Source organism: Trachinotus anak, unplaced genomic scaffold, assembly GCF_046630095.1.
Source record: "Trachinotus anak isolate AG129_WGS33_773 ecotype Australia unplaced genomic scaffold, CSIRO_AGI_Tana_v1 ptg000008l, whole genome shotgun sequence".
NCBI lineage: Eukaryota > Metazoa > Chordata > Actinopteri > Carangiformes > Carangidae > Trachinotus > Trachinotus anak.
The window spans coordinates 28671935-28684776 of NW_027273859.1; the positions used below are offsets into that span (position 1 = coordinate 28671935).

The following is a 12842-nucleotide window of genomic DNA, read 5'->3' on the forward strand; positions in this document are numbered from 1 at the left end:
GACAGGTGCATTTATATTGTAACTATTTTATTGAGTTTATAGCAGTGAAGACCATATGACACCAGAGTGACACACTCATACAAAAAAAAAAAAGAAATGCAGGAATAATCAATAAATGCACCTTTATTTAAAACCCAGAAACAGATGTAAACAAATTGGCTTCATCAGTGTAAACACATTTATTAAATCAAGAAGAAAATGAAATGTTATACAGAGGGAGGTTCTGTATTTTTGTTTTCTGCAGAATTTGTAGTATCAAAAAATATGTCAAACACCATTTTTCACTGCAGTGTTTTAGGTGTTTTGTGTTGAACAGGCAGCTGTTGTTTTCCATTTAAAAGTCCCATCCATGTGTTTGTGATTATAAAGCAGGTCTAGGTTCTATATTAATACTGTGAAAGTATCAAAGCCTCAGTCCCCAGAGAAATGCACACAGCCTGTATTCAGACACTGAGCCTTAAAACCAGCCATCAGGACTTCTGCAACTTTGTGATGTCACAATAAAGCAGTCACCTGGACCCACCATCCAACTTTGCAGGATTTTGTTTCTCTTTATTTGATCACTCAGAAAATAGTCAGCCAATCAGAAGAGAGATCCACTAAGGGGCCTTGGCTAAAGTTTTATAACTCCTGTAGCATCTGGCAGCTCCACTCAGAGGTCCAGTCTACATGGAAGCAATTATCCAGTGACTAGAGCCAGAAAGTTTTAATTCTGATAATAAGGTTAAAGCCTGAGTATAGCGGAGGTGGGAAGGGGATAACCAGCACAGCAACATCTGTGTATCTGTAGAGAGAGAAATTCTGTTGCTGCTTAGTTTTTACTGCAGAATTATGCAGGAACATGGAAACATACACAGACTTACTGATGTTAACACTTCATTCAACGCTTTTCAGTGTCATCACACTCAGTGATGTTAATATCCGACTCTCAAGAGGTGGGGGAAAAAGATAAATCCAGATGTGTGTATATATGTGTGTGTTTGTGTGTGTGTGTTTCTACAGCCTGGTGAGAAGGGTTCCCCTGAGGGAGAGCGAGAAACAGAGAGAGAGAGGAACCACGTGTCGTTCGCCCGACACCTCCACACACACCATCACACACACCTGGGTATGAGCTACAACCTGATGTCAGGACAGTATGACATCTACCAAGGTACAGCTGCACTGACCTGTTACCAGACACCATCAGTACAATACAAATACACCCAACATAAAAAGGAAGGTTATTTAAAAGCACAAACCAAATGACACAGTGGAGCTTGTGGCAGTTGCCTGGTTTTCCTGACAGAGAACCTCATGTTTAGCTTGTTTGGAGGCTGTTGGCAGAGAAACTGACTGACAGTTTATTGACTAATGGAAATGTTTTGCTCAGGATGTCCTGTCTTGTTTTCTGTCAGATTTTCTAACTGTGTACTTTCCTCTTTTCTGTGTTGAAGGGTTGAGCTCCAGGTCGCTGGTCTCCACTCAGCAGGTGTCAGGACACTCCTCTACTGGTAGGTTTGAAACACTGTGAACTTTAACTAGTTACCACCAGACTCAAAGCGAGGACAGACAGCAACAGTTTTTTAAATATTTTTCTTCCAATATTTTGAAGAAAAATACATGTTTTTGGATTTCAGAAGATAAAGGAGCTTAGTTTGTGTAGTTTGTGGTTTTGCTTTCGCTACATAGCATTAGCATTAACAGCTGTTTACTTACCAGTCTTGGCTAGAGCTTCAACCATGATTGCATTAACAATACAAGAAGTTATAATACACCACCTGAGAGGAGCTACTTCAGACTGGAAACTACAGAGACTCAGTATTGAAAAGTGACAAAGTGGTCTGACTGGGGCCAGGTTAGCTTGTTAGCATGCTAACTTCAGTAGTGGAAAATAAAGGAAAGAATAAATGAGTACAGGAATGAATTCTGACGCTGAATTCGTTGTGACGTCTTCTAGACTGGTAATTAAACAGCTGTTAATGCTAATGTTAGCTATGTAGCAATAGCAACACCTAGAAACAGCCCCTTTAACCCTAAGTTTTTAGCAGTGACTGAGGACCCTGTTAAAGCTTAAATATATGCACTTATTCTAAAACAAAGCATTGAACACCTGCTTGCTCTTCACCTCCAAGAGCTGATATGATTAGAGTGACTGTTCATTGTTTCTATTTTTTTTTATTTAAAGGACCAATTTTCTCAGTTTCCTCTATTTAGAGTAACAAGACTACGACCAGCCTCAGTTAGCAGTATTATGAAAAGGAGTGGATTTAATGTTAAACTACATTTATGATTTATCATTTTGACCTTGTAAATTATTATACTGCATTATATTACTTAATTTAATCCTTATTACCCTACAAGCATCCCCCTGTCAATGATTAAATTGAGCATGAATGCTGATTAAATGACGCCATTTTCAAAATGTCAGTTGCAGCATCGTTGACTTAATTGAGCTAAAACACTGAACAATAGCCTGTGTTTTGTTGTATTAAAACCATGACACACACACACACACACACACACACACACACACACACACACGAACCTATAGTGGCCAGTTCCGCCCCAGGGTGGGGACTTATTCAGCTTCTCTGATCGTTATTTGTCAGTTTCTGTGTGGAATATCTTCTTCATCTCTGGTGTGATCTTGGCGTTGATCAAAACTCAAAGACTACCCACTTACTTTGCATCTTATGAAATGAATTGACTAAAATTTTCTTTGATAAAATGCAAGCTGAGAGCAAAACGAGCTGGAGAATTGTTTCATCTTCACACTGTCTGCTGGGTCAATAAATGTAATATCTAAACCTCCGCTCCTGGGAATAACAGCTCGCTGCTGATTTGGCTCTGTGACGCTCCTGCCTTGTTGCTTAAATTATAATCCAGGAGATCATTACCCACTCTGCAGTGTTTTCCATATATTCTTCGCAGGCTATATATCACTGTCTTTGTTTGAAAGTGTGAAATGATGCCGAGGGTACCTGCCAGGCAGTTAAACAGGATAATGTGATGATTAGCTGACTGGTGCGAAGACTGAAGTTATCTATAGATGGTAATTGCTGTGAAATAGAGGAGATTAACTGGAGTGAAATGAAAGCAGAGGAATGAAGAAGAAACCCAGGAGTTATGTACGGAAGTAAACGCAACTTTTCAGGCCTGATATCTGAAGATCAGGAATTCATTATCTCCTTATCCAGAGATATCAAACTGTTTGGTTACGTTACAAAATTAATTTTCTCATTATCTTGAAATAACAGTGGTGGTCATAGAGGTAGTTTATATTTTATCCAGGCATTTTCTGGTGTTTTGTCTTTATCTTAAGGTTGAGAGAGGTGACGCTGGTTTGGACAATTTTATGAGCTGTTGATAATGTGTGTTAATGTTATAATGAAATTTTTATGATGAGCACCATTTGATATCTTAACATGACAAGATGATTAATGTGATCTCCAGAGGTGTTGTGCTATTTGTTAAAGTACCGGAGCACAACTATGGTGCACGTGCACTGTTTAAAACATCTTGGTTTGAAGGTTGAGTAACCACTGTTCCTATGGTGATGGTCAGTCAACTATTATGACCTTGGAATACAAACTATAGGAGTGTACCAGCGGCAGGCGTACTTTACCTTTGTCGTCATGGTAACGATAATAAACCTGCAGTTAAGGTTGTCGAACAGTTGTAGATTTAAAAAGTAACAAAACAATCGGTTTCATGCAGGAAACAAACAGTGGATTAGCTCTTTATACGTCACCTGACGTCCTCATGATAACTACGGCCGCCAAAGGTCGTCTAACAATAAAATATATAAGGGTTGTAATAACCTGCGTCGACAGACCTCAGGGCTTGTTTTCTGCAAGACAGTCTTACCTGCCTTCCAGAAAGTCATTAGATTTGATTTGCTGTGATAGTTCACTTTCAGGGACTTGCTTGAGAGAATCCATCACAACGAACAATGTCTTCCCCATTTTTGTGTCAAAGTTATGCAGATATTGTTGCAGTTGGATTCAGACTTACTTGAAAGCTTTGCTTTGCCTGAAACATTGTCAACAATTTGTGGCGTCTAGAGCTGTAAGCACTTCTTCTTTCAACTGGATAAATGGCTGGTGAATAGGAAATGGCTGCATTTATATTGTGCTTTTATCCCAAGGATCTCAATTTGCCTCTTGTTTACTCATTCACACACTGATGACTGCGAGCTACCACGCAAAGTACTGGTCTGACCCTCAGGAGCAATCTGGGGTTCAGTGTCTTTCCCAAGGACACGTTGAGACTGTAGACCGAAGTACTGAGGCTTTGATCAGGACGACCCAGGCTGCCTCCTGAGCCACAGCCGCCCCTCTCGCTCCATTTGAGTGACTGTAAATGTGGACTGTGTCATGAATTTGCTCAGTGTTCTGTCTGAACATTGTTCCTCTTGTCTCCACAGAGGGCGAAGGGAAGAAGTAGGACCATGTGACCACGTCTCACATGAGGAACGGCAGATTTATCAGACATCAATTCCATGGTGTTGAATAAGCTTCGCCTCGCTGAGAGGCAGAGAACAAAAAACAAAAAAAACCTCTTTCATTTCTTACTAATGGCAACCACCTGTTTTATAACACATCATCCAGGAGCGGATGGGCCGGCAGAGGGACAGACGAGTGAATGGGAGCCAGGACCAGGACCTTTTTGAAGGAAGAACTACCTGTACAAATCCAGAATCACTGACTTTTGAAGCTTTCAGTTTTGCAGAGTTTTGACAGAAGCAGGCGGCGCGTTCGAAACAAAACAACCCAGAGCTCGGTGCACTCAGCCCGACCGCGGCTGTGGTGCTCAACTTTATAAGACGCACATTTATCGTAGTGTATTATGATGACGATGATATGACTGAATGTACTGATGATGACTTACTTTACCCCAATAGTGTTGATCATTTTTTTTAAAACTTCTATTGGGAAACAGCATTAGGAAGCTAAAAAGTCTATTATTATCCTTATTATTCTCATTATGATTATTGAAGTGGTCCTCCTCCTTCCATAGTGCTGACGCTACATTTGTATTACTAACCTGTACTTGAGCGTAACCATGTTGATTGTATTGTCTTTATGTGAGAGTAAACCTTCACATCGACCTGCCCAGTGCCATGTAGGAACCCAGTGGTGTATATATTCTGTACAGATTCATGGCAGAGCACTAACATGCTTTATCGTACTCTATGTTGATCTCCATCAGCCATGCAGGGGAGCAGCAGGCAGAGCAGGGAGAACCAGCACGAACAGAACCACCATGTCTTTACTAGCCGAGTGCAGTTCGTCTGCAGCGGTTTGTCCTGGAGGTCGTACCGACGTTAACTCTGGTGCTGCGTTTATGACGTGAGAGAAAACATAAATGTAAGCTCCAGTTTGTGCCTCTTAAGTAATCAGTGTTTTTATATTTGAGACTTTCTAGCCACATAAGGCTCTAGGTGTGATACGGTCAGTCCATCACATTGGTTCTACCAGTGGGAATGAACCAATGTCGACTCTGGTCTACAGTGAATTGGAGTTTTGACTGATCCATCCGTCCATACATCCCCTTTCTGCTGCTTATCCAGAGTCTGATCGAGGTGGCAGCCGGTTAAGAAAAGGTCGTCCAGATTCCCATCCCTCTGCTATTTTGACTCTGTCCTTGCAGCGTATCTCCATCCTTTGATCCAAACAAAGATCTCATTCCTCGTTTATGTCTTTGTTTAGTTCGACAGTGACGAATCTCAAATCAAATTTGGTGTACATAGAGTGCTGCACAGTCCTAAAACCTGGAGGTTAGTTGGCATTTTAGCACTTCCTGTTACCTCTTCCTGGAGTCTCTGGGTTCGTTTGAATGTGTTTTTGGTTGAAGACTGAAATCAGGTCTGATAGATATTTTCATGTTTTATTCTACAACATAAAATCCCTCAGTCCTGATTCTTGAAGCTTCTCCGTCTGTTAAAAAGAAGGCCGGTTGCTAACGAGTCTAAATGAGACGACAGAGGTTGTCGGGGACTTTAAACGTCATCAGTCCAGCATGAAAACCGACCTCCTCACCAGTCCACCTTTACAGCCTCGCTGTGTTTCTACAAACTGTCACTAACTCTGTCAGAGGAAAGGCTTCTGTAGAAGAGCTCAGAGCTGAATCAAACTACAGGCTGAAGGTTAGTGGTGGTGACGGTGAAGTCATGTGACCGTGATGTTGTTGGTTTAGAGCCTAACATGAGCTTTTTACTGCTGCTGATTGTATTTAAGCTTCAAACATCATAAAGTGGAGTCATTAGTGAAGATGATCCTGCTGAACTAAACCTGTCAGGATCAGAAACTGTTGTCTGTCACAGAACTTATTTTCTGTAATAATCAAGGTCCACTGAGTTGCGGCTCTACAGCTTTCGATTGTACCAAATGATTATTATCAGCAGGTGAAGTCTGCCAGTTGTCATGGAAACTAATCACACCCCCTTATAGTGCTCAGAAAAAACAAACATCTACAAATCCATAACACCAGGTTGAACAATGCTGAGGAAGGTCATAATTAAAAGCTCCAGAGCGACCTTGTCAACCTCGGTCTCAAATATAAAATCAAAGGCACAAACTCGGGCAAAGTGAATGAACGCGAGTGATGAGTGATTCTGTTTGAACATGTTACACGTTTAGTGACAGAACCTCTGAAGGACAGTTCCAGTGTTACCTGAGTTTTCCAACGTCTTCGTTACATCCACGCACCTCTACAGCCCAGGGCTCTCAAGACTAAAGGTTTGTTTGCTCAGGTACAACAGTGACTTTATTATCAAAAAGAAGCTTTATTGTTCGTCAGATGAATTTGTCAAAATGTTCACACTGACCATAGGATTTAATTTAATTCACAGAGTTCACCTGTTTTATTGGGATTTGTGTCTTATTTTTAGAAACTGTGTAGTAAAGCATTTGCTTGCAGAAGAATCTTGAACATGCTAAATTCAGTTTAGTTTCAAGTGTAGGGTAACAACTCCAAATTAATGCTCTCTCCTTGACTGCAATCAGGTCATAAGTGTGTATTTTATTTTATTTTTTCCCCCCAATATCTTTTTATCATTTTCTAATCACATCCCGTAAAGGTTGCAATGCAAGCTAAGTTTATTTATACAGCCCCCATCAGACACAAGGCGGTTCAAAGTGCTTTACAGGGGCATGAAAAACATTAAAATAGAACATTAAGATGACATTAAAAAACCATTAAAACAAATTTTAATATAGAAAATAAAATAATAAAATTAAATGCAACACAGTAACAATACAACAATTTGGAATCTGAAATACCTACATTACACATACTCTCACAACCATTATACACTCACAACTTGGCAATTATCAGATAGAATAAAAATAAAAAAATTATTTCCCTGTAATTGTTAACAAGTTCCTTTCAGCGAAGTCCTACATTATCTTTTATCTTTTATGATGTTCATGTTCATCCACCTTCTCAATGATGGAGCATCCACATACTTCCTACAGCGTGCAATGGCTAATGAATAACAAGATAACAGAACAATAGAAAATACCATTAAACCAGCTGAGTATAGAAAATACAAAACAACATGGTGATGCTGGAATTCAAACTGGTCACACTGGAATTGTCCTCGGAGTAAAATGCCCACATTTTTACCTGCGGTGACCTCAGCGGGGATCCATCCTCGTCTTGAGTCCCATAATCCTTTGCCCCGCCTCTGCTCCCATGCCTCCTACAAGCTAACTAGCTCACTGCAGAGCCTCTGATAGACAGCACAGGTCAGGTTTTACCCTGGGTGCCATACCACTGCCACATCTCGAGAGCTAGGATACACAACCCAGCGTCGTCAACATCAGTTCACCAGTTGACCACAACCACTCTGAGCCACAAACCACATTCTCGTCTCCAAAATCTGGTGCTGCTAGTCGTCCTTAGCATCTGAACCACTCACCACAGAACACTGGGTGATTTTCCAGGCTACAGATCTTGTGGTGAAAACTGAGCTCATCACTTGTACCATCTAACCTGGACGAGAGACACTGGTAGAGTCATGTGACTGTGAAGTTTGAAGCTGCTGTACATGTGCTGATGTGATTTGTGGCCGGACACAGGAACAAAAAAAAAGTCAGAAAATGAATTTGGCAGTGTTTGCACAGATACAATGATATAATCGAGGCCGAAAACAAAATGCAGTATCTTACCGAACTTCTGTAAAGTTTTTCTTCATTCACCAACGTCCAGTTCGTCAATGCTTGCTGGTGGTCAACAGTCATAGGCAGCCGGCTAAGACACCAGATATGAGCTTGCTGTGGCTCAAATACAGCATGAGCATAGAGCACCACACACTGGTGACGTATGATGTGCATCATCACGGGACATGTGACATGTCCTGCATCAGGTGGTGACGTGAATGATTTCTTTCCGGTTTCATCCACTTCGCCCAGTGCAGCTCTGAAGGTCGTCTTCAGGCCGTGACGTCGTTTTTTTCTCATACAAACATGTCGTGTTCATATTCATACACTGCCACACAATGAAGTGATTTACTGTCAAGTTTCATCAACAGAGCTGTCTGCAGTATTTTTGTTAGTGTTTTTCTGATAGCGAAACTAGTATTAGAAATGCTATAATAATATAAAGTATAATAACGAAAGAAAGATTCTATAGCATTCATGTATTTGTTCATGTTTTACAAACGGTTTAACCTGAGAAAATGGTGTCGGAACAGCCCTAATTTTTGTGAGAACAGCTGATACCTAGCGAGTTAGCAGAATCATTCAGCAAACACTGATCTTATTGTTAACGTGCCCACACTAGCAGCTGCTAGCTACATTAGCTATTGCATTAATTAGATGTGTCAAAAAGAAGAGGACATAGTGAGCTGACCAGATACAGTAGTCAGTTATGTGACACTGAATGCACAGTACAATCCAGTATGGCCACCAGATGTTGCATTGAAACTGTGACCCTGATGCTGCGTTCACATCGTGTGGGATTGAAGTACACGTTGGAAAACTGTGTTTATAGTAAAGTCCACATTTTGTAAACGCAGCATAATGATAGATTGAATTTTCTACAATCACTGTGGTGCCAACACGGCTCGTGATAAAACCTTTGTCTATCAGCAGCTCTGCCTCACTTACACAACACCTTACCTGCATAGTATCAGTGATCATTCTATTACTTGAATATAGTGCTATGAACTCTGTTTACAAAATGCTGTCAACTTTTGGGAGACACAGTGTTGTCTTATAAAGGCTGCTTGGTATGTTCAGTTCATCCACCTGGTGTATCCATTTAATAACACACTGAAATCGTATAAACATGAAACCTGCTGTTGCTTTTTTATACTGTATATGCCTTAATTCATATGTTTGGCAATCATGATTAAAGGATGTTTATATATATATTTGTCTGTTTTTCTTCTTAAGTATATTAACCAACACAATTTTAAATTCTCATATTTCATTAAGGAGTTGCTGTGTATGTAACAGTATTGAATTTTTGTTGACCTTATTATCTATATGATACTTTTATAACTTTAAACCTATAAAACATCTATAATACAACAGGATTTTTTTCTCACAATGAGAACACAGGACAACAGCATTGGTTCTTCATGCGTTGCAGTACCAGTGCTTCCCTGTGGGTCAGAACCAAGATTATAAACAGTAGGAAAAAAACGAATAATTGTTTATTTTTTCCTGCTTTTTTGTTGGTTATTGATTTTTTTTTCTCACTGTATATTTTTATACTGCATACTGTAGTTTCATTAGCCTCTAAAAAAGATTCAGATTAACCACAGCAGTGCAAAACCATTTTTGCACATTAAAAAAATATTTTCAACTACTGCAGTAAATGCACAAATAGAAAATAAATGAGTAAGAACCAAAATACAATTAAAAATAATAAAAATAATAAAATAAAAATAAATTATACGCGGTAACTAAAATAAAATAAAAGGTATGGTCATATTTTTAGCTCTAATTTATCGAATAATAGCAGAAATGATGGTTGATGTTGATGTTGATGTTGATGTTGATGTTGATGTTGGACCTGCAGTTCCGCCTCCGACCAGCGGGGGCGCCGGACATTTAACCGTCGTCATCATCACTTCCGGTTTTAAAACAAAATGGGTGGCGCCAAAGCTTGACAACAAAGCAACGGTCGGTCTCAGCTGCGTCTGGCTTCTGTTTCCTGCTCGGTTCGGACTTAACGGAAGATTTGAACTTTAAATATTGTGAATAAACTGTCGGAAAGTTTCCCGCCGGAGTTTACAAATGTTAACATGGCTGCGAAAACAGACCAACTTCTTATCGTTGTGTCCATTCTGGAAGGTAAGAAGCACAACAGCGAACAGGTCGCCTCCGAAACAGCTACAGTCTTACTTCACACATGTTTACTGACATGTTCACCGACATGTTTACTGACATGTTTACCGACATGTTTACTGACATGTTTACCGACATGTTTACTGACATGTTCACCGACATGTTTACTGACATGTTCACCGACATGTTTACTGACATGTTCACCGACATGTTCACTGACATGTTCACCGACATGTTTACTGACGTGTTTACCGACATGTTTACTGACATGTTCACCGACATGTTCACCGATGTTTACTGACATGTTCACTGACATGTTCACCGACATGTTTACTGACGTGTTTACCGACATGTTTACTGACATGTTCACCGACATGTTCACCGATGTTTACCGACATGTTTACTGACATGTTCACCGACATGTTCACCGATGTTTACTGACATGTTTACTGACATGTTCACCGACATGTTCACCGACATGTTCACCGATGTTTACTGACATGTTCACTGACATGTTCACCGACATGTTTACTGACATGTTCACCGACATGTTTACTGACATGTTTACCGACATGTTTTTGACATGTTTACTGACATGTTCACTGACATGTTCACCGACATGTTTACTGACATGTTCACCGACATGTTCACTGACATGTTCACCGACATGTTTACTGACATGTTCACCGACATGTTTACTGACATGTTCACTGACATGTTCACCGACATGTTTACTGACATGTTTACTGACATGTTTACTGACATGTTCACCGACATGTTTACTGACATGTTCACCGATGTTTACCGACATGTTTACTGACATGTTCACCGACATGTTCACCGATGTTTACTGACATGTTCACTGACATGTTCACCGACATGTTTACTGACATGTTCACCGACATGTTTACTGACATGTTTACCGACATGTTTTTGACATGTTTACTGACATGTTCACTGACATGTTCACCGACATGTTTACTGACATGTTCACCGACATGTTTACTGACATGTTTACCGACATGTTCACCGACATGTTCACCGACATGTTTTTGACATGTTCACCGACATGTTCACTGACATGTTCACTGACATGTTCACTGACATGTTCACCGACATGTTTACTGACATGTTTACCGACATGTTTACTGACATGTTTACCGACATGTTTACCGACATGTTCACCGACATGTTTACCGACATGTTCACCGACATGTTTTTGACATGTTTACCGACATGTTCACCGACATGTTCACCGACATGTTTACTGACATGTTTACTGACATGTTTACCGACATGTTCACCGACATGTTCACTGACATGTTTACTGACATGTTTACTGACATGTTCACCGACATGTTCACCGACATGTTCACCGACATGTTTACCGACATGTTTACTGACATGTTTACTGACATGTTCACCGACATGTTTACCGACATGTTTACCGACATGTTTACTGACATGTTTACCGACATGTTCACCGACATGTTCACCGACATGTTTACCGACATGTTCACCGACATTTTCACCGACATGTTCACCGACATGTTTACCGACATGTGTTTGACATGTTCACCGATGTTTACTGACATGTTTACCGACATGTTCACCGACATGTTTACCGACATGTTCACCGACATGTTTACTGACATGTTTACTGACATGTTTACTGACATGTTCACCGACATGTTTACCGACATGTTTACCGACATGTTTACTGACATGTTTTTGACATGTTTTTGACATGTTTACTGACATGTTTACTGACATGTTTTTGACATGTTTTTGACATGTTTACTGACATGTTCACTGACATGTTCACTGACATGTTTACTGACATGTTTACTGACATGTTTTTGACATGTTTTTGACATGTTTACTGACATGTTTACTGACATGTTTTTGACATGTTTACTGACATGTTCACCGATGTTTACCGACATGTTTACTGACATGTTCACTGACATGTTTACCGACATGTTTACCGACATGTTTACTGACATGTTTTTGACATGTTTTTGACATGTTTTTGACATGTTTTTGACATGTTTACTGACATGTTTTTGACATGTTTACTGACATGTTTTTGACATGTTTTTGACATGTTTACTGACATGTTTTTGACATGTTTACTGACATGTTTTTGACATGTTTTTGACATGTTTACTGACATGTTTTTGACATGTTTTTGACATGTTTACTGACATGTTTACTGACATGTTTTTGACATGTTTTTGACATGTTTAGCGTCAGGTTCACCGGTGTCATCAGCTGGTGATGTCAGTTAAATCCATCATGAGGTCATTGATCCGTTGACGTCCAGAGCTGCAGCACAACACTGATTAGAAACCACATGTGGACAAACTACATTTAGTACAGTTTAGTTTGTTTTTAGTCGAAGCCCAAGAAGATTGAGGTGAAATATAGTTTAAATGAAAGTTGAATTAAGAATAAACTGCAGCAAAGTCCAGTTTATGTTGTTACACGGATGATAAGAGTCTGACAGATGTGGAGAGATGTTCAGCTTCTGCACTTTCTACCTTCTACTTTAGGGTCATT

The 12842-nt window shown here is 39.9% G+C and overlaps 2 protein-coding genes across 6 annotated transcripts in view; both read left to right on the forward strand.

Moving 5' to 3' along the window:
- znf608 (zinc finger protein 608) overlaps positions 1 to 9356 on the forward strand; it is a 49771-nt gene extending 40415 nt beyond the window's left edge. The window contains exons 7-9 of the mRNA XM_071483989.1: positions 1003 to 1150; positions 1434 to 1490; positions 4406 to 9356. Of these exons, the coding sequence (XP_071340090.1) occupies positions 1003 to 1150; positions 1434 to 1490; positions 4406 to 4425 (225 nt within the window). The 3' untranslated portion in view covers positions 4426 to 9356. The remainder of the gene's footprint in view (positions 1 to 1002; positions 1151 to 1433; positions 1491 to 4405) is intronic.
- A 531-nt stretch (positions 9357 to 9887) lies between these two features.
- Positions 9888 to 12842, forward strand: part of cep120 (centrosomal protein 120) — a 28027-nt gene continuing 25072 nt past the window's right edge. For 3 of the 5 annotated variants that reach the window (XR_011691722.1, XR_011691723.1, XM_071483990.1), the window contains exon 1: positions 9889 to 10286. Coding sequence is in view for 3 of the 5 variants with exons in the window: in XM_071483990.1 (XP_071340091.1) it covers positions 10238 to 10286 (49 nt within the window). In the remaining 2 variants the exon portion in view is untranslated. Of the gene's footprint in view, positions 10287 to 12842 lie in introns of all 5 variants that reach the window. The other 2 variants (XM_071483991.1, XM_071483992.1) reach the window with 1 other exon arrangement.